The sequence below is a fragment of the Dipodomys spectabilis genome, unplaced genomic scaffold (genome assembly GCF_019054845.1).
Source record: "Dipodomys spectabilis isolate Male_0828 unplaced genomic scaffold, ASM1905484v1 ptg000096l, whole genome shotgun sequence".
Lineage (NCBI taxonomy): Eukaryota > Metazoa > Chordata > Mammalia > Rodentia > Heteromyidae > Dipodomys > Dipodomys spectabilis.
The window spans coordinates 24,266,640-24,294,103 of NW_024870773.1; the positions used below are offsets into that span (position 1 = coordinate 24,266,640).

The 27,464-nt window shown below is 44.3% G+C and overlaps 1 protein-coding gene across 3 annotated transcripts in view; it reads left to right on the forward strand.

Annotated features, from left to right (window-relative positions):
- Window positions 1-3,805: 3,805 nt before the first annotated feature.
- Window positions 3,806-27,464, forward strand: part of Pitrm1 (pitrilysin metallopeptidase 1) — a 28,575-nt gene continuing 4,916 nt past the window's right edge. The window contains exons 1-22 of one of the 3 annotated variants that reach the window (XM_042685888.1): window positions 3,806-3,875; window positions 5,714-5,816; window positions 8,508-8,614; window positions 8,891-9,042; window positions 9,925-10,039; window positions 10,122-10,218; window positions 10,633-10,793; window positions 13,345-13,471; window positions 14,125-14,213; window positions 14,993-15,121; window positions 15,749-15,862; window positions 16,076-16,172; window positions 16,905-17,039; window positions 18,251-18,389; window positions 18,910-19,026; window positions 21,314-21,446; window positions 22,819-22,939; window positions 23,057-23,133; window positions 23,399-23,564; window positions 23,892-23,992; window positions 25,572-25,692; window positions 26,766-26,837. In XM_042685888.1, the coding sequence (XP_042541822.1) occupies window positions 3,820-3,875; window positions 5,714-5,816; window positions 8,508-8,614; window positions 8,891-9,042; window positions 9,925-10,039; window positions 10,122-10,218; window positions 10,633-10,793; window positions 13,345-13,471; window positions 14,125-14,213; window positions 14,993-15,121; window positions 15,749-15,862; window positions 16,076-16,172; window positions 16,905-17,039; window positions 18,251-18,389; window positions 18,910-19,026; window positions 21,314-21,446; window positions 22,819-22,939; window positions 23,057-23,133; window positions 23,399-23,564; window positions 23,892-23,992; window positions 25,572-25,692; window positions 26,766-26,837 (2,529 nt within the window). In that variant the 5' untranslated portion in view covers window positions 3,806-3,819. Of the gene's footprint in view, window positions 3,876-5,713; window positions 5,817-8,507; window positions 8,615-8,886; window positions 9,043-9,924; window positions 10,040-10,121; window positions 10,219-10,632; window positions 10,794-13,344; window positions 13,472-14,124; window positions 14,214-14,992; window positions 15,122-15,748; window positions 15,863-16,075; window positions 16,173-16,904; window positions 17,040-18,250; window positions 18,390-18,909; window positions 19,027-21,313; window positions 21,447-22,818; window positions 22,940-23,056; window positions 23,134-23,398; window positions 23,565-23,891; window positions 23,993-25,571; window positions 25,693-26,765; window positions 26,838-27,464 lie in introns of all 3 variants that reach the window. The other 2 variants (XM_042685890.1, XM_042685891.1) reach the window with 2 other exon arrangements.

Sequence of the window (27,464 nt, forward strand, 5' to 3'; positions counted from 1 at the left end):
ATCCGAGGATCATTGCTCAAAGCCAGCTGGGGCAGGAACAATGAGGAAACTCTTATCTCCAATTATCCATCCAAAAGCCAGAAGTAGGGCTATGGCTCAAGTGGTAGAGAGCTAGCCTTGAGCAAAACAGCTAAGAGACTGTGACAAACCCTGAGTTCAAGACCTAGTATTGACACAAAAACAAAAGACTGAAATGAAGAGCTGGGAGAGTGACTCATGTCCACTCACATAGTAGGGCATTTGTCTCATTTGTAGCTAGGCCTTGGGTTCAATTCCCATACTAGAGAAGTAACAAAAATTGAGAAGTAACAAAAACGGTATTATTCCCATTGAGCTTTCTGTTCTATTAAAATGTTACTGCCTCTGGCTTGTTTCCACCGAAAAGACATTTTACTGATGAATATTATTCATTGGCACAGATAATAATGCATAAAAACAGTGAATAAATGCTATCATGGGTATTCCTTTCCTTCCAACATTCTCTGATTTGGTACCACTTATTCTTTCTATAACAGGCAGGTGTCTGTTTCAAACCTCAAAAAAATGTCAAAAAAACTCAATTATACTGTTCATTTCCTTCTTTGTCAAGGACATCAACATTCCTCATTCCTACAAGTAAGGTAGAAAGTTGTAGAATGTCTTCCTGATGATACCAATAATTTGCAACAGAAACTTCACATTTAATCTATGCAGTAAAGATATAGAGAACTAAATGTAATCGAAGGAAGAAGTTTGGAAAGAATAACCTAAAGAGAAAAAATAAATATAAATGGTATATAAATGGACCTCAAAAGATGGCCTATCTTTTGAGGAATGTAAATCTGATCACTTTGTTCATGATAACAGTAGATTAGTAAGATATTAATTTTGTTATATGTACAATTACATATTTTAGATTTTGAAGATTGTTCTAGAATTTTATATGACTTTAACATTGAGGTAGACATAGAGTAGGTGCCCAAATATGTCTGCGTGTTGATCCTTTAAACTTGTAAGTAGGTAATGAGAAGAAGCTATGAAAAGTTAAGGTTGCAGATAGAGGGTTGTGGCAGCAGCTCAGTGGTGGAGCTCACACACTTACCTGGCACATGCAAGGCCGTACACTCAATTTTCAGTACCACAAGGAACAATGATGAAGTTGCAGGTGAAATTACAGTTGCTGATCAGATGATCTCAAAATATGACTCCCCTATTAAAGTAGCAGAAGCATTGTTAAACACATGTGAATAATGACAGAAGGCCAGAGGTCTTTTTTAGGCTTAAACTTCATTTGAACAGTTACTTGAAGATGAGGGTCCAAAGTAATGACTTGTTCTGAGGCCATTCAAATCTTACGGATATTTGTTTGTTTTTTTTTCTATAAAGAGAAGCAGAAACAACTTTCAAACTATGTATATTTAAGGCATGAGCAAGAACAGTAAAACTGCCTAGTGCCAGTGGCTCACACCTGTAATAGCTACTCAGGAAGTTGAGGATTGTGGTTCCAAGTAAACCCAGATTGAAAAGACTGTGAGACTCTGTTTCCAATTAACCAGCACAATGTGGACTGCAAGTGATGTGGTTCAGGTGGTAGAGCACCAGTCCCACTACACAAGGTCTTGAGTTGAAACACCAAATCAGGAGGGAAAAAAGAGTAAATTTCTTCTATTAGATAAAAAATAAAACACTATCCTGTGGCCTTGAGGTAGGTAGAGGGTAATTTGAAGTAGCTTTGATTTTACCCATATAAATTACAACATGGATTGAATCTATTCTCTGTGAATGTTTTCTGTCATATATCACACCTCTGCATAGAAGTATGGCTTTACTTTGGGGAATGTCAACTTCTGGCTTTCTCCATTGTGCCTTTAGCCTGCTTGCCTCTTTCCGTGACAACAATCCCCCTCTCTTGTTTACTATAGCTTTATGAATGAGTCTGTTTTCTGTTGCTACATTCTGTTGCTACCTAAGGCTATGAACTTCACAGAGAAAAAAGGTTTGTGTCACTCACAGTTCTAGAGGCTGAAAACCCAAGATAAGCTGGCCCCTCTGTTCTGCTCTAGTGAAAAACTGATTGGCTATGTCACAATGGGGGAAGCAGGAAGGAAAATTGCCACATACAGAAGGGGTCACATGGTGAGAAAGGAAGGTAAGAGAGTGGGAAAGGCAGCCTTCAAAACAAATTGTCTCTGCATCCAAATTCTCCTAATATTAGAGTAGAAGTCACCTGGATGACCTCATGTTAGCTTGATCACTTCTGTAAAAAAATCTCCAAATGCATTTACATTATGAAGTAGGGGAAATCAAGTCTCCAAACTCTTTTAGGGGAGATACCAAGCCCTAACACCCCAATAGTCACTTCATTACCTCTGTAAAGGCCAAATACCATCTAACCTGTTTTTTTTTTTAAAAAAAGACATGTGCTAATCTTGCCAAAACAGTGATTTCTTTCATTACGACATAGGGATCTGCTCTCAGAACATAGCCAATCACCTTATTTCTGAGTTTTCACTGCTGAACTGAATTGTGTTACCACACATTGAGATTATGTATAAACCTTAAAACAAGGTCAAGTGCTACCCAAGGTACTTATAAATTGTTGCTGTGTGTATCTAGTTTAACCATCAGTAAGACTGTACGCTATGAGAACCTACCAGTAAGGGGTAATTACTGGGTTTATATGGCATCTATCATCTATTCTTCAGAGAGAGGGAGAAATACCGTGACATCCCCCACTCCAGTGCTTGATTTCCTGCATGCTCAAAGTAGGTTTAATAACACCCAGCTGTCTCCCCAAGATCACAGAGATGTGATGAGACGTTTGCATGTACTCCGAATCCTCTTTAGAACAAGGGCACTGCGGACACGGAGCTTGTACGCCTTGCTTCGCACGATAGCCTGCTTTGCGGGTTCATTTGGATCCATCCATAGAAGGAACTCAGTGAACGACACAACCGACTCCACTGTGGGGACGTTTGGTGGCTCTTCCTTGGGATATGGCCCCAAGTCTTTACACGGATTGCAAGCATCATTCGACGGGAGGAGGAGGGCCACGAGGGTGGGCCTGTCCCACAGAAGGAAGACAGAGCAGAAACGGGCAGCGAAGGCACGAATGCCTGGAGAAACTGAGTCAGAAAGACAATCCCTGTGTCCCTCCAGGCCCAACCCCGGGGTGCTCGGGCCTCCTGGAGCCTCGCCCCAGCCTCCAGCAGGGGGCCCAGAGCTACTCTGGAAGTCTTGCAGGCCACAGGTGCAGACTGCAGGCTCCCAGCCGGGCCCGATCATCACCTGGGGGGCTGCAGGCCTCCTGCACAGCGCGCCCCGCCCCTCAGCTGCTACGCCCCGCCCCTTGCCAACACCGGCCACGCCCACCTGAAGATGCTCCGCCCCTACCCACACAAGTCAGATCCTTCTTCCATGCCCTCACTTGTAAATGCATCTTGCACCTTCCTGTGGGATCCCTCGTCTCACCAAACCTCACCTTCTCGCCTCGCGCTCCGTATTCCTCTACAGGCCTTTCGTCCACCACTGCGACCGCTCCACGCAGAGCCCTGCCGCGGTCCAGCACTCGCTCACCGGCCCCGTCGCCCCGCCCTCAGGCCCCGCCCCCCCGCCCTCCGGCCCCGCCCCCCGCCCTCCGGCCCCGCCCCTTCAGGCCCTGTCCCTCCCGCGAGGCTGAGCTTCCAGCAGGGTAACCCGCCCTTTTCATCGCCAGCCAATCGGAGAGCAAGCTTCTGTTTCGGCTGACCAATGGGAGCCCTGGCAGTCGTGATCCGCCCCCGCGCCGTGCGTCGCTTTAAGGACTGAACCCCTGGATAACCCAGCACTGACCACCAAGCCATGTGGCGCTGCGGCGGGAGACAGAGTCTTGGGGTGCTACGGCGGCTGAACGGAGGGTGAGACAGGCTGGAGCGACTGGGGCGCTGGGACCGGGGAGGTGGGTGGCGGGGCGCGGGCTGGAGTCGCCGGGGACTCCCATCCCTGGGCCTGGGGGGACAGCTACCAGGGCTGGGGGCTCCGGATCCCCTGGGCCGCTGTCGGGAATCCAGCACCGTGACACCGCTGTCTGAAACTTTTAGCCCAAACTCGTCCTTCGCCCTCCCCCCCCCACCCCCATGAAAATCCAGAACCTCAGATCTCAGCTTGAGGACCCCGGCAGGGCCTGCGGGGAGGGATGGCAGGGCGATCCCGACCCCCGAGAGGTCTGTCCCACTTTCTAGGGTTGGGGTGCTGCCCCTGGAACCCTGTGATCTGAAGGGGAACCAGGTCTGAGGAGCTGGCCTGACCCACTTTCCCTGGGGCATCCCTGTGTGGGGGTGTCAGGGCTTTTTGAAGTGATGTGGATTTTCACATGTGTAATAAAAGTAATTAGAGTTTATGGCGCTCGTTAATAGAGGGCCTCCAATTTCATTATTGAGGGGCGGCCGAGAGGCCTCAGGCTTCCGCAGATGCTGCTTAATAACTTCGGGCTACTATGTTTACATTAAATCGGAGCCTCCTGAACTTGAACTTATTTTAAGTGACTCTGGTTATGGGAAAATAAAGATCATGAAGTCTTTGGTTTTCATATTGATGCACAAAATCCTCGTTTATAGTGCAGTTTAGCTAATGCAACAGGTGTAGAAGTGTGGGGTATTAGTCAGAGGCGGGAGGGTCCCTAATGGAGGGCTTGAATTTGGCATTGGGAATGTTATTCAGGTGTGTAGGAGGGAAAAAAACACCTATGTTTCTCAGGGTTTTCATACATTTCGTACTCTTAATGATAAATACTTCGGAATTTGGAGTAGTTCATAATGTAGAATTTGCTAAATCAGTAAGGAATTGTGGGTGGATGTTAGCATACTTTGCTAAGTTGCTAATAGCCAAATCTGTGGGGATTTTTCCCTGTACATGTAAAATATTAAAATAAATATTTCTGAATTACAATGTTAATTTTATAGAAAATCTTATAATTTGAAAGAATAATTATTTTAACAGCAAGTCATAGCTCACCTGAGGATGGATTTTGGTTCAAAGCCAATCCAAGCAGGAAGGTCTGTGAGATTATCTACAATTTGAAACACCAAAAAACTGAAAGTGGTAGCTGTGACATAAGTGGTAGAACACTAGCCTTGGAGCACAAAAGCTCAGGGACAGCGCCTGGGCCCTGAATCTAAGCCCCGGCACTGGCACCAAAAAGAAAAAAAAAGTTAAATCACCATCACCAATTGTTACCTATTTAAATTATATCTGTGCAGAATAATACTGTAAAAAGTAAAACATTGTCTTTTGTTGTTACTCAACATTAAGTGGCCCACAATTTTTGTTTTACTTTGCTGGTGTCTGAGTTTGAACTCAGAGCCTTACATCCCTATAGCTTGCTTCTTTGGCTGCTCACTACCTCTTGAGCATCACCTGGCTGTTTTTACTAGTTGTTTTAGAGACTGAGTCTCATGGACTTTTCTGCCTGGGCTGACTTTGATCTTGTAGATCTCAGCTTCCTGAGATACTTCAGATAATAGTCTCAAACCATTGATGCCCAGCAAACCCACATCTTATAAAATATAATTGTAGTCCCCTTAAAAGGTTGAAGTGGAAATTTTACTGGAGCTTATTTCTGTAATGTCCACAGTTTTCGAAAATGCAATCTTTTTTTCTTCAATCATCTCTTCACACAGCAATCATTCCGTGTGTTTCCGAATTACAGGACCCTGCCTGAAAATCAACTCACTTTAATGACTTTTCTTAAATACAGCAGTGCACAACCCAGAATATGGAGGGAGAAGAGCATCAACGCTTGTGAGAAAGCGCTGCAATATAAAGTGGGGGAAAAGATCCACGGGTTCACCGTAAACCAGGTAGGAGCTGTCGTGGTGTGCGCTTTGTAACTCAAGGTAGGTAACACAGGGGGCTTCTATTGACATCAGAGGTCCCTTTAAAGCCAGGCTACAGTTCTGTATCACCAGGCCTTGCCATAGTCCTGGCTCATAGTTGATGCTCACCTGAGCAGAGTTTGCAAATAAAATGATCCCCAGGCCCTTTGCAGATCTCAGCTTCATTTTTGTAATCAAATACACTTATGTTCTGGCATCCTAAACTGTGGCTTACTCTTAAATATGATCAGTAATATCTCAGTTCCCTGGTAAAATCCCTATTTTATTGTCAAATAGTTGGCTATAAATTTATGTAGGGGTGTGTGTGTGTGTATTTACCTCCCTGAGCAATTTGGGTTTCAGAATTATAGGTAAAAGATTATAGACTAGTGTTTACTTGGTTTATATGAAAATGGATTTTTGTTAGTTCTTAGTTTGGGGTCAAGGGGTTGTAATTCTGTCTTTGCTTAAACCTTACACCTTGCTTTTAATTTACTGTGATAACTGGAAAGTATCCACTTTTCCACTCTGTGGTGTGCTTGATGTTAGTAACAAATGCATCGTCACATAGTTGCCCATCTAGACAGCCTTCTATGAGCAGCCTTCAGATGCTGCAGGCAAGGAAGGAGAGGAAGAGAGGAGGGCCGGTCGTTGCAGCTGGTAGTAGAAGAGGAAGTGAAGGTGGCATTTAAGAAAGCCATCTGGAGTGCACTGGTGGCTCATACCTGTAATCTTATCTAGTCAGGCGGTTAAGATCTGAGCATCACAGTTCAAAGCCAGCTCAGGTGAGACTCTTAATTAACCAGTTAACCACCAAAAACCTGGAAGTGCATCTGTGCTCAAAATGGTAGACCACTAGCCTTGAGCAAAAGAGCTCAGAGATAGCACCCAGGCCCTGAATTCAAGCCCCATGACTGCTTAAAAAAAAAGAGAGAAAGAAAGCCGCCTGCCTGGATGCCAGTGGCTCACATACTTAATCTTAGCTACTCAGGAGGCTGAGATCTAAGGACTGCAGTTCAAAGCCAGCTTGAGCAGGAAAGTCAGTAGGACTCTTATCTCCATTTAATCACCCCAAAGCTAGAAGTGGAGCTGTAGCACAGGTAGTAGAGTGCTAGTCTTGAGCAAAAAAGCTCAGGGACAGCCCACAGGCCTTGAGTTCAAGCCCCAGGACAGGTACCAACGAAAGAAAGAAAGAGAGAGGAAGGAAGGAAGGGAGGAAGAAAGAGAAAGAAGGAAAGAAAGAAGAAAGAAAGGAAGGAAGGGATGGAGGGAGGGAGGGAAAAAGGAAGGAAGGAAGGAAGGAAGGGAGGGACAGAGGGAAGGAAGGAAGGGATGGAGGGAGGGAGGGAAGGAAGGAAAAAAAAGAGAAGGAAAGATAATTATCTCTCAATATGAGTATAAGAGCAAGGCCAATTACTGAAGGAATTGCACTCAAGGTCTGGAAAGCATGAGTCACAAGAACAAGGCCATTTGCAAAGGTCTTCACAGGCCATGCTACATAGTTTGGATACATACACAAGTTGCTGCTAATGAGAATTCAGGATGGTGAATTCTTTCCTCTTACAAATTAAAAAAAAATTGATGATAGACTGATTGACAATGAAAAGGCTATTATTAGAGAGATCTCTCACAGGGTCCACTGATTTCAAACGTATTGATCACATATGTCAAGGATGGTTTGCTTGGAAAGCAAGGTGGTCATTTTCCAGCATATGGTATGTGTCCTTTGTGTGTCAGAGGCCCCTAAATCAGGCTGAGACTCCTGTGATCACAGCTCTGCCAGTCACTTCCAGTGGGAAAATGTCCAAGTTGCTCTCACGGTCCCTGAGCAAAGGGGATGACGCTGAGAGGTTGCAGGAGAGCAGGCTAGGGTGCTTGGAAGACAAGACTCTGCGTTCATCAAACTAAAGAGAAGACAGCACCCACCCTTTTCTCTTGTCTGCCTCCCAGGGAAGTGAGGATTCATTCTGTGTGTGGGTGTGTGTGGGTATAGCAGAGGGTTGTTGAGACAGGGTCTTATTTGTAGCCTAGGTTGGCTTTAAATTCACAATCTTCCTTCTTGCCTCAGCTTTCAGAGGGCTGAGATTATAGGCATGCACCACCATGCCCAGACACTCTTTCATCAACCTTTATTGAGGCCATTTATATCTTCCTGGCCCTTCAGGGTGTGCGAGGCCCTGGCTGTGTACACAGTGACCCTCCCGCTAGCACAGCTGATAACAATCCTTGCTCCACTTAAGAAATGCAGCAAAGTTGATTGCTAGGGTGAAAGCCCCTTCCTGGGTTTGCCTTCCCTACAGGGCTATTCCAAGCTTCAATGCTGTGTGAAAGCTAGAGATGCAGCAGGTGTGCAGGGAACGTGACACTGAAGTGTGACACAGAGTCCTAGAAAGGACGAGGCCTAGCTCTGGGATCCAAGTAGTTTTCTTTTAATCTCCTTGAGGCTCAGCTCTCTTCATCCAAAAATGAGATTGAGTATATTTTCCAAAGTGTGTTGTCAAGAGCTTTGTTTGGGTCTTAATTTCCTGACTTGTAAGATCAAGGGCTTGGGCAGGATGACCTGTGCCTTCCAGCTGTGCTGGGCTGGCTTCCAGGTGGTGGCTGATGGCAGGCAGAAAAGCCAGATCTCTTTTGTTGAAGGAAACTACTCTATCTTATGTTTTCTTCCTGCCAAAGGTCACCTCCGTTCCCGAGCTCTTCCTCACTGCCGTGAAGCTCAGCCATGACACCACGGGAGCCAGATACCTGCACCTGGCACGGGAAGACACCAACAACCTGTTCAGGTACGTGGTGCATGGTTTCCATTCAGAACATCTAGCCTGCCTTGAGTACTGTAAATGAATGTCTGTCTCATTCATATGTTATGCTTATGGATGGAATGCCCCGAAAAGGTTGAGTAAAGAGCTCCTGAATATATTACAACTCCTGTAAGAAGGTTAACATGGTACAGTGTGAATCAGCGGCTTCAGGTATTAGAACCTAGAGAAATCCCAGGTGGTCGAAGGCCCTGGAGCTTGGGACAGTCTTCATTGTCTCATCTTTTCTCCTCTTTGCCTCAGTGTACAGTTTCGAACAACGCCCATGGACAGCACCGGTGTCCCGCACATTCTAGAGCACACGGTCCTGTGTGGGTCTGAGAGGTATCCATGTCGAGACCCGTTCTTCAAAATGCTGAATAGGTCATTATCCACATTCATGAACGCCTTTACAGGTAAGAGTGACATCCACCACCAGAATCACTGTGGGGCTCACCAGCCACCAGCACTTTCATTTTCTAAGGAAAAAGAGGAATCAGTGAAGGAGATACAAGGCTTTACCAAGCCCTCACCTAGTGGACAGGTGCTGGAAATTCAATCATTTAAGAATGTCACATCAAGCTGGGCACTGGTGGCTCACGCCTGTCATCCTAGCTACTCAGGAGGTTGAGATCTGAGGATCATGGTTCAAAGCCAGCCCGGGCAGGAAAGTCTGTGAGACTCTTATCTCTTGTAAACCACCAGAAAACCAGAAGTGGCGCTATGGCACAAGTGGTAGAGTGCTAGCCTTGAGCTGAAGAGCACAGGGACAGTGCCCAGGCCCAGAGTTCAAGCCCCACAACCAACCAAAAAAAAGAATGTCACATCACAGCCAGGTCACAAAAAAAGGTTTTTTAGGACTCTTTTTTTCCCTCAAAAAAGTTCAGAGTGATTTTCTTTTGGGCCTATTGCCGCTCGAGGCATCTGTCACATTGTCACGCGAGTGGGTGTTGGATGTTTACTCCTGGTAAATGTGAGGATGGGGAACAGGCTCCTGGCGAGAAGCAAGCATTTGGGAGGAAAGAGACAACAGGGTAGAGACCAGTGCTCACAGGACCCAGGTCCTCCTCCCAGGCTGCAGAGTTCGTGTGAGAACTGCTCTGCATTATGGGAAGGTTGAGGCCTGGGGTAGTGAGCAGAGTTGGGCAAGGAAGCGTGGATCTGCAGCAGCGGTCATTGGTACCTCTGGTCCACTCATAGTTTAAACCTTACTCTGGGAGGGTAACAAGGTGGGAAAGTAGTTCATTGCCATGGGAATCTCCCTAGTATTTAAAATCTCACTTCTCATTTGTCTGCAGCGAGTGACTATACCATGTACCCATTCTCCACCCAAAACCCCAAGGATTTTCAGAACCTCCTCTCCGTGTATTTGGATGCCACCTTTTTTCCATGCTTGCGGGAACTGGATTTCTGGTATGTAATGATCTGCTCACTGGTTTAGACATTAGTTATGTGCTTGACCATCTTCTTCACTGATCTGTTTATCATGACGTAGGCAAGAAGGATGGCGACTAGAACACGAGAATCCGAGTGACCCCCAGACACCCCTGACCTTCAAAGGTGTCGTCTTTAATGAGATGAAGGGAGCATTTGTAAGTATTTACGCCCTTGTGTTAAAATTAGCTGTGTCAAACTGTGGGGTAGAGACACGTGTGAGAAAGAGACAGCATGTAGGTCTCATTGTACTCTTTCTCATCTTATGTACTGAGTCCTTGAATTAGCAAGGGTCAGTGCTATGAGAAGTGGCCATCGGTGTTTATAGATGGCCCAGGCCTGTACAAGGCCTCATCCTGTGTGCACTTGACCATACAGGCCAACACACCTAGATGGTTCAACCACCACACACCTAGATCACGTTCCTATATTCTGGGACCTTCGTTGTGTGTCATATATACAGTCTGTGATTGGCAGTAATATTTTTTAGTGTATGACTATATTTTATGTATTTTTTCTTTCTTTCTCTTTCTCTCTTCCTCTCTCTCTTTCTTTCTCTTCCAAAATTTAAGACAGATAATGAGAGGATATTCTCGCAGCACCTTCAGAACAAACTCCTCCCTGACCATACATACTCCGTGATCTCCGGGGGCGATCCCCTGTGCATCCCAGAGCTCTCTTGGGAACAACTGAAACAGTTCCATGCTACTCACTATCACCCAAGTAACGCCAGGTAATACTTTGGGTTAAAGGTGTCATGGCATATCAAGACCCACTTGCTTATATTCATACCCGAAAGGACCCGGCCTCTCTTGATTAAAATTCTTTGCTTTAGTTTGCCTCTCTAACTTCCCCTGACATTCACTTCAAACATGCTCGGTGGTAACAGTTGGCGCAGTATGCTGATGGCGCACAGGTTGAGGGACTGTCCGGCTGGACAGTCCAGTCCCTGTCCCGGCCTGTGCCACAGCCGCATCATGTGGAATGGGAAGGCTAGCCATGGCATCCAATCTGTGGGACGAATTCATATGGCACCTGTGGCTTTGAGTCCATGTGACACAGCTATATGCTCCATAAATGGTGAATGCCATAGAGGAAACTTGGAGACGTCTTGATGAGCTGCTGGTTTTTGTATGACTCATAATAAAACACAGATAATTACGTGTGAAAAAAATCAATCCCAGTGTGAATTCACATTTTCAAGACTTAAATACAACACATTTTAAATTGAGCTATGAAAATGTGTGAGAATATAGAATGGAATCCTTAACCTCTGTGCACATATTTTTTTTCTTTCTCATTTCTTTTGTTGTTGTTGTGCCAATCCTGGGGCTTGAACTCAGGGCCTAGCTGCTCTCCCTGAGCTTCATTTTGCACAAGGCTAGATCTCTATGATTTGAGCCACAGCTCCGCTTTTATCTTTTTCAGAGTAGATCATTGGAGATCAAAGTCTCACAGGTTTTCCTGGCTGGGCCGGCTTTGAACCACCTCAGACTCCTGAGTAGCTAGGATTATAGACTTGAGTCACCAGGCCTGGATCTGTACACAGTTCTTTGCTGGTATTTTGTTTCAAGTAAATCATTCTGTACTGGCAGTTTTGGAGGTAAATTACAGACATGCTTTCTCACTTCTAGTTTTTGTGTGACCCTAAACCATGAAGAACGTTTTCATATATAGATACTATTTATCAGACTTAATAATGTAAAGACAACTGTTTCTATTCTGCATTCAAGTTCTGCATCTGTCCCTCAGATATTTGTCAGGCACCTTGTCATTCAATGTGTCCTGCATTCCTTCCCCTGGAGGACAGTCTCAACGGAAGATCCACAGGCCAGATCTCCTCTGAGCCCTTTCACTTTCCAGCCAGTTTGACTGCTTTGTGGCCTTGATGGAAATGTCCCTGGTTTTTCCAGAACTGTTATGTATATCCAGAGACTTGGTTAGAGACAGATTAAAATTAATTTTTAACTGAATCTGTCCTCAGTGATGCCCTATATTCCCCGCCACATGCCCTCAGACCCTGGGATGCCTCTCCACGCACCAGTAGGCATGCTAGAGTCAGAGGATCAGATGGGGACCACCGGCCTTGGCACTGACAGCTTCCAGCTTTGTCTATGCAACCTCAGGCCAGCTGTTTGGGATAAATCATGGTACCTGATGTTGATGGAGCTTACTTCTATAATGAATGTCATCGTACTTTGAGTTTGTGAAGTTATCTGATTCTGGGATTGCTTCTACCTTTACTAGCTGTGCTTCTGGTGAGGTAGGGGAAGGGGAATACCTTGGGTCACTCTGAAATATAGTCTGGAAAAAGCAGGGACCAGTGTCTTCTCAAGTTTAGTAGGAGAATTGTGGCACAAGCTTTTCTCCAGTGATGATAGAGGGGGTTATTTTTCTCTTCTCTCTCTTTCCTACCTTCTTTTGCTTTTTGCTTTTTAAAAAAAAATACCAGCATGATGTCATGGAAAGTATTAGTATGTATTTGTAGCTACACGATACAATGGAACCAAGGTATTTGCGCTCACACTGTCTCAGCAGTTCCCCTGCCATTTCTTGGTATTCAAGGACTTCTTCAGTTTCCCCTCCTCCACTCCCCCTGCTCCTTCTTCCCCAGCCTCGTCCGGCTCAGATATTTAGTTGATTGTTTCCCAATAGAGTTCTGTACCTATGTACACAAAGCTAGATACTAGGGAAAATTGAATACCATTGTATTATCCACAGGAGTGCAGTGTCACATTCATCTCCAGGCCCTTGATGGAAAATTTCAAATGGATCTTTAAAAATCTAGGTCCCCAAATTCTAACCACCACTCACACAACTTTAAATATAGTGGAGAAAAGGCTCAACTCTGGTACTGAAACCTTTGTCCTCTGGTTGAATATGTGTTATCTTTGAAACCTCGAATCTGCAGTTTGTAGCCTAAGGTTGAGTTGTATGAAATTCTTTATTTGTTTTTTCCTCCCAGTTTTAGATGGATTATTGTATTGCTGTCACTCATGGCAAAGAATGATTTTAAAATAGCTCATGGGTTTTTACTGAATTAGCGTTTAACAAAGCCTTGCATACTTTGTGGTTGATTTAAACCACTTGTCGCATTAACAAGGCAAACACTTCTCTCTGGTGTTTTTCATTAAAGCAAGTGCAAACAAGTGCATTACTCTGTAAAGCGTCCTTCCCTGTAGGGGTGGTCTGGTGGACACTGCCAGGTACCCCAGACTCATTGTGTTTAAAATGCCATGATCATTTAAGTGAAAATAGTCTAATATTTTCCCTCCTATTTTTAGGTTCTTCACTTATGGCAGCTTCCCATTAGAACAGCATCTGAAACAAATTCACGAAGAGGCACTGAGTAGATTTCAGAAAATTGAGCCAAGCACCACAGTGCCAGCCCAGAAGCGCTGGGATAAGCCGGTGAGAGCCTCATCCCGTTCTTACCAGTGCAACATCCTGTTCGAGCACTAGATTGAACCAAGGTGTTGGTCGTGTCCTGCCAGTCATAGTTGGAAGTGTCCTTTGGGCCTAGGCAAGTGTGCATGAGAGCTTATCAAGATTAAACACTGCCAGGTGAGAACGTTGAAATGATCAAGATGCCTTGGTAAGTCCTTTGTACAACCTCTTAAAGTCATGTATAAAAAATTAAGCAGTGGGGCACCGGTGACTCATGCCTGTGATCCTGTAGCTACTAAGGAGGCTGAGATCTGAGGATCACAGTTCAAAGCCAGCCTGGGCAGGAAAATCTTTGAGACTCTTATCTCCTATTAATCACCCACAAGCTGGAAATAGGACTGTGGCTCAAGGTGGTAGAACACTAGCCAGGAGCAAAAGGAACTCAGGGACAGCACCCAGGCCCTGAGTTCGAGCCCCATGACTCCAAAACAACAACAATAACAACAGCAAAAAAATTAAAAATTAAAATTAAAAAGAAAAAGATTAAACAACGCTCATAAAGAAAGTTAACTTAGGGAAACCCGTATCTTGGGCCATTTCATAGATCCGGGTGACCTATGACCCCTTGCAGGCAGTCACACTCTTCGCCTACATAAAGCATCTCGTCATTTTTGCAGAGGGAGTTCCACGTCACATGTGGCCCCGATTCCCTTGCCACCAATGCCGCTAAGCAAACAACAGTCAGCGTCAGCTTCCTCCTACCCGAGTGAGTATTTGGCATTCAAGTTCTGGCTAGCTGAAGACAGCAGGAAAATATCCCACTTAGGTGGTTGAAATAATGAATATACTGCTAGGATGCAGAGAGAAAGATCAAGCAGGTTTTAGGCACAGAGAACAAAAATGTCAGAATTTTAAACACATCAAAAATGGATGTGGGAGGAAAATCATTCTTTGTAGTCCTCCACAAGGAAAATCATTTGTTTAGTATACTTAAAATTTCCATGTCTCTGGAGAAAGGACTTTGTAGAAGAGCAGATGTTAAGAGTTGAGGCCCTTTGTGTGTGAGGCGAATGCCATGAATACTGGTTTCAGAGGAAATCTGCCGCACAGGAAACCTTGTCATTCTAGAGATGGGCTGGACAGCGTGGTACAGAAAGGGGGACCCAGGTTCTACCCACCCCACCCAGGAACTGGCTGTGAATTGAAGCTGTGCACCTCAGCTGCCATTTCTTTCTCACCAACTTTATGGTGTTGACATGATCCTGTAGCCATGCTAGAATCATATATGTGAAATGACTCTCCGTCATGTGACAGCATTTGCTACATAATGATATTTTATGATTTTGTGCCCCCCCTTCCAAAAAAAAAATCCTAGTCTATAGGGAATAAAACAATCTTTTGCACAAGTAATTATTAAAATACATGTCAAATGCAAGGATTTCTAGAGAACTTTTGGTGGTTTGGAGATAAAAGTGTGATGATTTAAAATGATTTATAACTAATAATTATGTTCCCATTTGCCTTCCCCTATCTTCTCCATTGAAGGATCACAGATACCTCTGAAGCCTTCGCGTTGAGTTTCCTGTCTTCCCTCTTGATTTCTGGGCCCAATTCCCCCTTCTACAAAGCTTTAATTGAGTCTGGATTGGGCACAGACTTTTCCCCCGATGTTGGGTACGTTTTATTGTCCGTTTAGATCAGTAGCTCTCAGTGGGGGTGGCTTGGTCCTGTGGGTACCCCCGTCCCTTTAATGACACTGGACAGTGTCTGGGACATTTTTGGTTGGGACATTTTTGGTTGATCCATGGAGAAGAGCTGTTAGCAGCTCACAGTGCACCGGGCAGCTCTGAGTTAGATTATGGTTCCAGGATAAGCTATTCATGTCTCCTGAAGTCAGACTTCGGGCAAAGATAAGTGAATAAGTAAATTCACTTTTCTAAGATCTTAGGATGTCATTCTGCTTGCTGTCCTGTTTTAAAAATCACTTCCTGAAGTATTCTTTAAGGTTTAGAGATGTGGTAAAAACCCAGCAGTTCCCTACATCTAGAATACTTTAACTGTAACAGAAGCTGGATGTATACTGACTTGTAGTAACACATGTATGTAAAAAGACATGCTGTGCCTCTGACCATGCAGAAATGAGAAGGCAGTGTCTGGGAATGCTTTCAGTGAGCTTTCTTTAGTAGGAGCTGGGATTGGAAGTTCTTAGTCCCGATCTTTAAATAAAGCACCTTACAGATGAATGGTGGGAGTGGGTGGATTTTAATGCATTGTGTGTGTGTGTTTGTGGTTGTATTCTAGTTATAATGGCTACACAAAGGATGCCTACTTCAGCATCGGCCTCCAAGGAATTGAGGAGAAAGACATTCCGACAGTCAGAGACCTTGTGGACAAAACCATTGATGAAGTAGTGGAGTAAGTGTGGCCTGTGGTAAAGACATGCTTCCTTCCACCTGAATGGTCTGTGGGGATCACAGGGGCGGGGCCTCCTCCACCCTGGGCCTTCTGTGTGTAGCAAAAGTGTGTCTAGTTCACTTTTGCGGCTTACATGTTACCTCAGCTACTTTGTGTTTCTTCAGAGAACTTCTATTTCTTCTCCACATTGCAATTATTCATTGTATTCTTTAGGAAAGGATTTGAAGATGACTGCATTGAAGCTTTGCTTCATAAATTGGAAATACAAATGAAGCACCAGTCTACCCGCTTCGGTCTCGACCTGACATCAGTATGTGGTTTATTTTTGGAGTTAGTCACACCTGATGCTGAAAATATAGATTAATATTGGCAGTGCTTTTCGTTTGGGCCTTGAAAGCTCACTGTTTCGGAGCTTTTATCTAAGTGTACTCATAATTTTATTTTTCCCTAACTTACTTAATTGGCTTTCAGATGTACTATTGTGTGAGCTAGATTTACACAGCATGCTTTAAATGGATAGTGGGTTTTTGTATTTTTGTTTTTCTTTTCCTTTTTTTTTTTTTCTGGTCCCGAGGCTTGAACTCAGGGCCTGGGTGCTGTCCCTGAGCTCTTTTTGCTCAAGTCTAGTGCTCTACCACTTGAGCCACAGCTCCACTTCTGTCTTTTTCTGTGACTTAATTGAAAATAAGAGTCTTCCCAGGCTGGCTTTAAACTGTGATCCTCAGGTCTTAGCCTCCTGAGTAGCTAGGATTATAGGCATGAGTCATTGGTGCCGGCTAAATGGATAGTGATATACAGTAACCAGTATGCTATTGGTAATTGTTATGTTTTCTGAAGATACTTTAAACTATACTTAAAAAAAAAATAGAGCATAGTAGTTTAAGATGAGATTTTCAACCAAATGACGAATCTTGTTCCTAATGCAGAAATTAGGGTCTTAGTAGAGTGCCATGGCTTTGGTGATTGCTGGGGTAACCGAGTGTTTGTGTGTGCCATGGTGTGTGATGTGGTCTGCAACTGGGTTTCCATTTCCTCATCCCAGTACATAGCGGCATGCTGGAACCATGACGGAGATCCCGTGGAGCTCCTGCAGATGGGCAATCAGCTGTCTAAGTTCAGACAGTGTCTCAAGGAAAATCCCAGATATTTGCAAGAAAAAATGAAGCAGTATTTTCAGGTAAGGAAGCTGTGGCATGTATGTATGTTTGTACCTTCAAAGGCTGCATTTCCAAATATCACACACAACCTCCAGCTCCTAACCTGTACCTGTAAGTCCATTTCTGTTCCTGAATGGATGAGCATTTTGTTTTCGAACTCTGTTTTCCACAATATAATCGAGGTGGTCGTCTTTGATTGGACGGAACGCGCTTGATGCTTGCTCATTCGCTTTGCCAGAATCCCAAGTGTCTGTGAGGGGTTATGTGGCTCCTGCTTTTTCTTCATTAGTGCGGTGGAGCATTTTGAAAAATGTTCCTGCCAAATCACTGTTGCCTGTTTTAAAGGACAACTCTGTTCATGTGTGCTGCTAGATCAAACGTGGGCCATGGTTTAGTTCTGTGTGATTCACAGTTTCTCTGTTATAAGCTTTCGTATATTCCTCAGACTCCGAACTCTCTTGGTACTATTACAAGTGAGCATTTTGTGCATGGCTTAACAGTCAAAATGATAAGAGAAGCAGGTAAAGTCCTCTAACATTTAGTTTTACACTAGATCAACATCCGTTTTGTCCAAGTAATTATAAAGTGGTCAATCACAAACTTAGTTCCAGCTTATAAATATTTAATAGGTAATGAAAATGAGTTTGATTTTTAAACTCATATCAAAAATTGATAATGTTAGAGCTAGTCGCTGGTGGCTCATGCCTATATTTCTAGTTACTCAGGAGGCTAAGATCTGAGGATTGAAGTTCTAAGCCAGCCCAGGCAGGAAAGGCCTTGAGACTTTTATCTCCAATTAACTAACAAAAGCTGGAAGTAGAGCTGTGGCTCGAAGTGGTAGAGAGCTAGCCTTGAGCAGAAGAGTTCAGGGACAGCATCCAGACCCTGAGTTCAAGCCCCAGAAGCAGCACACACAAAACAGAATTGTTAATATTAAAAAGTGGTATTTTACAACATTATATAAAGAAAAACTTGAATACTCGTAAATTTATAAGAGAGATAAGAACTTCAATGTGAGCTTGTTACTTATGACACAGCGGGTGTGGCTGTAAGGATTTTTATGGGTTTGAGGACTTTACTCTGCAAACCAAGACCTGAGAAATAAGGTTTTGTTTTGTTTTACTATTTCTAAAAGTTGATAAAAACAGTGCACTAGCACCAAGAACACACCACCATAGGCTGATATAATAGGTTAACATTTAATTGTCTCAACTTTTTGTTGTGGTTGCAGAATAATCGGCATAAACTGACTTTGTCAATGAAGCCAGATAAGAAGTATTATGAGAAACAGACACAAATGGAAACAGAAAAACTCCAGCAGAAGGTCAAATCTCTCTCCCAGGAAGACAAACAAAAGATCTATGAGAAAGGTCAGGTACTTCTGTGGATACTTAGTAATTCACAATGCTCAGCCAGTCTTGGTGAACTTTTGTTGCGTTAATGGTTGGTGGTAACAATAAGTATGACACAGGCTAGTGCATGGAGTGGTTACTTCTGGTTAGTAACTCTCAAAATGTGGACTTGAGTGTGAGAAGTCACAGTGAACGAGAGTACAATCAGAAGGTGAATATCAAGAGAAAAAAAAAGGCAAATGAGAGAATATTTTGAATCCTCTGAATTTTTGTCTTCTGTGTGTCTGGGAAGGAATATTGTCCTTACTGCTAGTAACTTGTGATTTGGGAAAAGAGAAAAGAAGACGTTGGATAAGTTCAGTGGTGACCATGAGTAAGTTAGGGAAGGAGCAATGAGGGTGGCAGAGTGATTTCAGGATGCTCAGAAGTTGGCAGCTCCTTCCACCCATCAGTGACACCTGGCCACACCTGGGTAATTTTGAATCTCAGACAAAGGACAGAAGAGATGAAGTGTGTGTTCTCCTTCTTTCCTTTCCAGGTTTAGAGTTGCTCAATCAGCAGAGTAACCCTACAGACACCTCCTGCCTCCCGGCCTTGAAAGTCTCTGACATCGAGCCCACCATGCCGTTCACGGAGCTGGAGGTGGCCACCGCAGGTCACTGTCTCTCTCATTTTGTGGGTGCCTTGGTTCCCTGAATGACTTAAAAATGCCAGCTTCATACACATGGGGTCATGTTTGGGATATTTCTCAAAAAAGTTCACGCATCTCCAGACCCTTGCAAATTTGTTTCATCATTTTTCCAGTCAGCTCTATTAGACCCCAAGGACCAAGAAATCTTGCCTGTTGGATAAATATTCAGTCTGTACCAGATGATAGAAATCTAGAATTGGGACCAGGGTTTCTTTCTTCCCTTCTTCTTGGTTCTACAAAGCTGTAGAAACTCTGGTTTCTTCAGTCTGAATGTGTTGTCCACCTATTTTCACCTCTCATGTGTTCCTGAGTTTCCTCTCAGCAGACACCATTACTCCTGTGCTTTTGGTGAAGAAATGGTCTGCACTTCAACACTTGGTCAGCCCTAGGTTTCTTTCATTAAAACATACATATATATGTATATATAATATATATTATATAATATATATAATCAAGAATTTACTGTACTGTTATTTAACCATTAAAACTATTTCAGCTTCTTTGAATAGCAATTTTCAATGTCTTTCTAGTAAATGAAACTGTTTTAGAAAATTTACATTTTTTTACATCTTCCACTAGAGTCATATTCTTAATGAGATGAAGGATGGACTAAAGGAAATTCTGTTTTTTAATCCTTTGTTTTAAGATCCCATTCCATCTGTTTCCATTATGGTGTTTTGGGATATCATGAATCCTACAAGTGATATATTAGCACTTAGACTTGTTTGCTCTGTAAGCACTTGTGTTTATTTTCTTGCGTGGAGGGATAAATGGGACTTCACAAAGCTTAGGTGTCGATGAGTTCTGGATAATGGAGAGAGGTGGAAGGCTGTTCTTCACCCAGTGTCTGTCGTGTTTGGCTCTGTGCTCCAGTGCTGTGCTTCACTTCTCACAGTTGCTTCTTTTCCCGTTGGCTTTTGTGGGGATAGCAAAAGAGACTTGCTTGACTCTGGACTCTCCTGACAGAGAAGTGGGTGACCTTAAACATTGGTGACTGCAGTCCATGGATCTGACCCTAGGATTTTCTGAGAACAGGGGTCGATTTGGTTTGATTTGATTTCAGAATCCAGTGACAGCCTTGAATACAATCTAGACCCTGAGCATCCCTATCCTTGGTTTTATGTTTTAACAGTACTTATTTATTCCTGCAGATTTTAATTAATTACTTTTTTTGTGTGTGTGTCAATTTTGGGGCTTGAGCTCAGGGCCTGAATGCTGTCCATGAGCCAATTTGTGCTCAAGACCAGCACTCTCCCACTTGAGCCACAGCACCACTTGTGGTTTTTTGAGTGGTTAATTGAAGATAAGAATCTCACGGGAACTTTTCTGCCGGGGCTGGCTATGAACTAAGATGTTCAGATCTCAGCCTGCTGAGAAGCTAGGATTACAGGTGTGAGTTACTGGTGCCCAGCTTACTCCTGCAGATTTGATTCTATAGACCTCTGTGAGTGAGTGAGTGACAGAGAGACTGACAGATGGGGAACAAGAGGATTTCTTCCTTCTGGAAATTAAGGATCATGTCCCAGTGATCATGTAATTCCTTACAGGTTTTACTTAATCTGCGAGTCCCATTAAAATAATTAACTAAAAATTAATTAATAACTAAATTTATTAAAATAATTAGTTCAGCTAAATTTATCATCAGCACGTGCGATAGTCCTGGTGTAGGGTGTTATGGTAGGGAAGGCTTTGCAACAGAGTCATCGTGCCTGCCCTGGAGAGACTTGGAAATGCCCTTAGGCCGAGGAGTCCCAAGCACATTCCAGAACATCTTGTTTGAGGCTACTGGGATACCCCTGGGCCCACAGCAGTAAGCCCTGTGCACCTGTGGAGGGGGCGGGACTCTGGTTGAGGAGTGGCACTGGAAGCAAGTAGAACGGATGCTGTAGAATGACCTGGTCAGGCCCACGGTCAGTAAAGTGAGGGCTTTGACTCAAAGTAGAGATGAGGCAGGACCGGCTGGAATGCTGATATATTTCTGAAACCAGAAGAACACCACTGTTCTTCTAGCCTAATTCTTCAGCAAAGCAACTATGACTTTCGTGTTGAAGACTCTTTCCATTGTCTCTCATAATGAACATTGCATCGGGGCATTTAGGTACAGCTGTTCACCCACGAGTCCTGGCTTTTGCTCATGCAAGTTGTAAAGTTCTAGCCTTGAAGAACAATCACATTATGTCTTGCATATTAAACGTGATTACGTTTTTTGCTGGTTGAATTTTCATGTCAATCCACCCCTTCTGCGTTCTAGCTGGAGAGGTCCCCGTGCAGTACTGCGCCCAGCCCACCAACGGCATAGTGTACTTCCGGGCTTTCTCCAGCCTGAACACACTTCCCGAGGAGCTGCGGCCGTACGTGCCTCTCTTCTGCAGCGTGCTCACCAAGTGAGTCTCAGGTTTGCCACAGATGCATCCATGCCATTCGGGTCATGAATAGAAGGTTCTGGGTATGTAACTGTTTTAGCACATGAACAGCAGTCACCATTCAGTCAACCGTTTCAGCCTTAAAACCTTAGTGTTAGAAGATACGAGTATCCAGTGCACAAGGTATTTATTTAGAACCGGCTTTTTGTGTTATAATATTCACAAATCTGGAGAATGAGGTAATAACGTGTAGCTGTGCACGTCTAAAGGGTATCAATCCATGAACCTTTTGGAAAGGAATAGTTGTGTTTGATCAGGGAGTGTAAACCTATTCGTGCCAGACTCGGGTCTCAGCGAACCGGTGAGCCCACTCCTTTCTTCCTCTGCTTCCCTGCCAAGCTAACGGCAGCTGTCCTCTACAGAGACATGTCTGCACACATTCGGAGCACATGCACGAGTGCACACAGTGTATGTCCTCTCTCTGTTCCTGGTCAGTAGCTGAGGTAGCAGGATATGCAGTAGACAGGGCTACAGCCTTGCTTTTTCTAGAGAAATTGAGGGAACCCACACCATGGAACACACTGGGCAAGACCTGGGCCCAATCTAAAGTGCTCTTTGTGGAGTTGAAGTCCATCCACACTGGGCACTGGCGGAGTGGGGTCTACACCCTGGCTGAGCATTGAGTCACATGCAAAATGGTGTTTGCTTTTGGGAAGCTTGCTTCCTCCCTCCCTCCCTCCCTCCCTCCCTCCCTCCCTCCCTCCCTCCCTTCCTTCCTTCCTTTCTTCCTTTCTTCCTTTCTTCCTTCCTTCCTTCCTTCCTTCCTTCCTTCCTTCCTTCCTTCCTTCCTTCCTCCTTCTTTAAAAATTAAATAGCTTCCACTGCTTGTCCTTTCATAGCAGTTTTAGAGAACACTCCCATCACCCCCTTGGCTCAAGTCATTTCTTCTGTCAGAAGCATCAGTGATGTTTCTCCCAGAGCATGAATACCGAGAGAACATCTGCCTCACTTAAAAGAGACTTACAAAGTCTTATTTTTCCCCCTTCATGACCACCACCACATTTGAGCAAAATGTAGTTGGTGTCAGAATATTTTCAAAGAAGGAAAGAAAGCATTTGTAAGCAAAGGCCTTTATTTATTGCTAGTTGTTGGGTGTCTAAGTGTCTAGTGGCCTAGACACTAGAAGTGAGTTTGCTGGAGAGGAGACACTGACCTTGGGATTGGCGAGAGGGCTGGAGTCATCCACACTGTTGCTGCCTAAATACCTTTGGGCTCTGTAGCCTTTCAAGTATAGGGGAGGTTTGTAAGGCTAGAGCTGACAGTCTCTCATCATTCAAGATGCACAGTTTTACACACGATCTGGTAATTCAGGAGTTGTTTTTTTCCATATCAGGCTGGGCTGTGGCATTCTTGACTACAGAAAGCAAGCTCAGCAAATAGAACTGAAGACCGGAGGCATGACCGTGTCTCCCCAGGTGCTCTGTGACGACTCACACCTGGACGCCTATGAGCAGGTAGTCAGTCCTGTCTTTTCTACAGCACGCTTACCGTCACGCTGTTTCGACAGTGCCTTTGGTTTAGGTTAAACCATAATTAATTTCTTCTTTTGTATTATTTTTTTCATGATTCAGGGTGTTCTCTTTTCATCTCTCTGCCTGGATCGAAACCTACCGGACATGATGCATCTATGGAATGAAATATTTAACAAGTAACTCTTTATAAAAAGATGTGCATCCTTGGCACCTGCCAAAGACTGAGCTCTAACCGTCCTGACACGTTTGAAGTAGAAGAGTTTAAATTTATTTGTCCCAAGTTCACATCCTAGCCTGATTTTACTTGTAATTCTTATAGACTCATAACATTTCTGATGATGGTAAAAGTACTCAGAAACCTTAGATGTGATGAGATGTCCGGGATAGTAGAGGAGGCACGTTTCATCTCCAGGAATTTATCGTGTTTTTCTTTTACCTTAGCCCTAACTTCGAAGAAGAAGAACACTTCAAAGTGTTAGTTAAGATGGCGGCGCAGGAACTCTCCAATGGAATCCCGGACTCGGGCCATCAGTATGCATCCGTCCGAGCCAGCAGGACACTCACGCCTGCCGGAGACTTAGAGGAGACCTTCAGCGGGATGGATCAGGTGGGGAGCAGGAGGAAAGGCTGCTGGTTCTGGTTTTGCAAGAACTTCCAGAGCTGGCAGTGTTCTCTGGTAATGTGCATCTTAAGTGTCAGAAAACAGAGCTTTCTAATCAGCCTTCTAATTTCCAGATGTTAGGGGGGAAATTGTGCAACTTGCCTTTCCCCTTGTGTCAAATCAAACCCTTCCCCAGGCTGTGAGGGCACACGGGCACAAGCTGGGCACAGGTCCCGTTGCTCAGGCAGGACTCTGGGGTCCAGGATGCTTGATTTCGTAGCAGGAGGGTGTATGTGTGATCTCCTTCTCAGTGTGTGGAGTTCTCTGGTTCAGGTGAAGCTGATGAAGAGAATCGCAGAGACGTCAGATATCAAGCCAGTCCTGAGAAAGCTGCCACGGATCAAGAAGCATCTGCTGACTTGTGATCATATGAGGTGGGCTAAGGCTTTGTGTCCACATAGAGGTTTTGCCATTCATTCCTGCCACTTGCAGTGTTTACAACTGTTTCATGTGATAGTAAACTTATGGAAATGTATCTTGTGGATGTAAATGAGGAATTGATTCTAGGCTTGGCAGTGTTCAGTTACACTAAAACTATTTTCTATGGGAGGGGAAAAGAATAGCATTTTAAATTTAATAACAGTGGTGGGAGGTGAGGAGGAAAGCAAACTAATGCAATCCTAGAACTGTGAAGTAGATTTAGAACACAGGGTTAACATGGAGATATTGCTTCCAAAATGAAAGTTTCATAAGCAAAGTCAGACTAAAAGTGCAGTTTCTTTCCAGAATGAAATTATATAATGGCCAGAGCTATGGCTCATGCTGTAATCCCAACTACTCAAGAGACTGAGATCTGAGGCCTGCAGTTTGAAACCCAAGGATAGGAAAGTCTGGGAAACTCTTCTCTCCAATTAACCAGCAAAGTGCTGGACTTGAGTTGTGGCTCAAGTGGTAGAGCACCAGCAGTGAACAAGGAAGCCTCACGGGAGTGCAAGGCCCTGTATTCAAGCCTTGGTACTGGCACAAAAAAATAGATAAATGATATAATAAAGCAGTTCAATCATATACATAAACTTGGCTTTACCACCTCAGATTTGTGCATTTACATTTTTTAAAAATGATTAATCATCTTATTTATTAAAATCTTATTACTAGTAGCACTAGACTAGCATCTGCTGGTAGGTTTTGCAAAGAGAAGGCTGGTAATGAAGAATCAGTGGCAGATACCACAGCACAGTCTGGGTGGCGAGAATACGTCAGTGCTCCATCCATGAGTCTGGCGGGTCTGGCTTGATCTCTTCCTATTCCAGTACCTACCTTTGTACCCAGAGCATCCTAGGTAACTTAACTCTAGGGACCTTCTGCCTCCCTCTCAAAATGCAAAGCAGTGAGTACAGGGACTAAAGTATAGTTAGTATTAGCTTAATTGTGTCTCCTGTTAAAGTCAGGATTTAGGAACAGGGTGGGGGAGATACACTGTCAGTAATTAGAGTTGAAATAACTTCATATTCTAGTACTAGGTAGTAGTACTAGTTATATAAAAGTAAGCAAGGTAAGTTTTGACATCCTCTAATATATCGACCTTAGCGATCAGTTGACATTTTTATCTTGTTGATCTCTGGGCAGCATTTTTGCCGCTGCTATTGCTGTTTGGTTTTGCCTTTAATTTTCAGTCTTTTTGTGTTGGGAATCTGAAGGGATTGCTGGCAGTTCCTGGTAATCCTCTCATTCCTTTTGCACCTGGGAAGCCACAGCATGAAGACAAACACGCCATCTTCCCATGCTGGCCGTGTTTTCAGTGTTGACCAGCTGTGACACAGAATTAACATGCAGATATCAGGAGCATTGGAAAGCACTGATTCCCACACCTGTTCACTGTTTCTTCTGAACATCTCAGAGGATTAGTTTATACAGAAACACTGCTATATTCACTTCTAAGTTTTGTGTCATTGATACCATTGGTAGTAGGATCGCTGAGTTTTATTTTCACTCACGATGGCCTCCTTCATGCAGATGCTCCGTGAATGCCGCCCCTCAGCAGATGGCTCAGGCAGCAAAGGAGCTGGAAAACTTCCTCCAAAACGTGGGGCGAAGTAAGAAGGAACGGAGGCCTGTGCGCCCCCACGTGGTCGAGGTAATAACCAGATGCAGGGCTGGTGGCTGAGCCCTGCCAAAACCAGCTCTGGTTCTCTCCAAAGGCATAAAAACCCCCAGTGGGGCAGCAGTAATCACCCCGTTGTTAGAGATGGGGAACCCCTTTGTTAGAGTCACTAACCTGTGTGAAAGAGAATTCAGACCCCCTTTCGGCTTCAGATTTTTGTTGTTTATCCTTCAAAATGATTAGTTTCTTGATAAGGAAAGAGACTTTGGTTTGGGATGTGACACATGTTACATTCAGATTGTTTTCCAGTCTGAAATGATGATCCAAGGAGATCCATTTCCTATTCTTTGAGGCTTTGGGAGACACGAGGTGTTTGTAAAATCTTTTTGCTGTGACTCACCAATGCATGGATTCTACGCTAGAGTAATATCCTAGGTGGATCCATTTGATTAACTTGAGACACTAGTTATCCTCAGGAGTGAATGCAAATTGGATTGACTTAGGATATTAGTTTTAGTCTGATTGACCCACAGTCTCACTCTCTACTTCCCTCTCACTGGAGAATGCTGACAGATTGCTGATCTGGGGAAATCCTCGTCTTCCCTACTGACATTTTCTTGCCCTTGCCTCATTGCTGGCGTGGTCTCCTAGACTCCCAGCTATCTCATCTCCTCACTTCCCCTGCGAGTCAGAAACGTGTGAAGGTGGCCTTCTGCCCTCTGACTAAAGTTGTTACATCATCTCCTCTTCTGGATGCAGTGTGTGTGTGTGTCTGTCTGCCTGTCTGTCTGTCTGTGTCTGTGTGCACATCAGCACCCTGGCTTGATACAGTTTTAAGATCAGAAAGTACCCAAGAAGTAAAGCTTGAAGTATTTTTCTTTATGTTGTACTACAAGCTCTTGTTTGGCTATCAGAAAAATCTACTAAAAATTTTCACTTCTTTAAAGCACCAAAACATTCATTTTAAACAGTGAAGCAAATCTTCCCTAATAATATTTGAGCTGAAGTTTTCATAAAATCCATAATCCATACCTTGCTGGCGATTTAGAGGTGTGGGTTGGGGGTTTGGGTGTTTTCCTCATGTGTGCTGGCAATTTTGCTTTCAGAAGCCTGTGCCCGGTGGCTCTGTTGGAAGTTCTCGAGAAAACAGCTCCCCCATGATAAGGAAGCTGATCACGGTGAGTGACACGGGGCACGGGGACCTGCCGCTCCCTTTGTGTGTGAGGTGGCTTCCCGCTCCCGTGCGGGTAGATTGCTGGCTCAGCCTCCTGCTGCCTGGAGCACTGACAACTCACTACAGCACTTGATTCTCACATTCCGTGACCGATTCATCTAGATGCAGTTTATGACTGGGCAGTGCAGAAGAGGGAAAGGGAGCCTAACCCTTGTCTAAGGTGGGGTAGTTGTGTCTTGCAATGTACCCTGAGTTCTTTTGAGATGGTGCTGAGTAAGCACCCTGCTCTGATGATTAGGACATTTGCATTCTCTGTGGCCTTGCCAGCTTGCAGTTGAGTCTCATCTTAATTGTTTGAGTCAGGTCTCCTCAGATCACCTTGAATTAAGCAGTGGGATTAATTTTGGGGAGAGGGGAGGAGAAAAGGGAGAATCTCAGAGCCTGTACTTGTTAGGCAGGTACTCTCTTTTTTGAGCCATGCCTCCTTGCCCATGTTTGCTTTGGTTATTTTTTTATTTTGGCCAGTCCTGGGGCTTGAACTCAGGGTCTGGGCAGTGTCCTTGAGCTTCTTTTGCTCAAGGCTAGCACTTCACCACTTGAGCCACAGCCTTTTCTGTTTGTGTGGTATTAA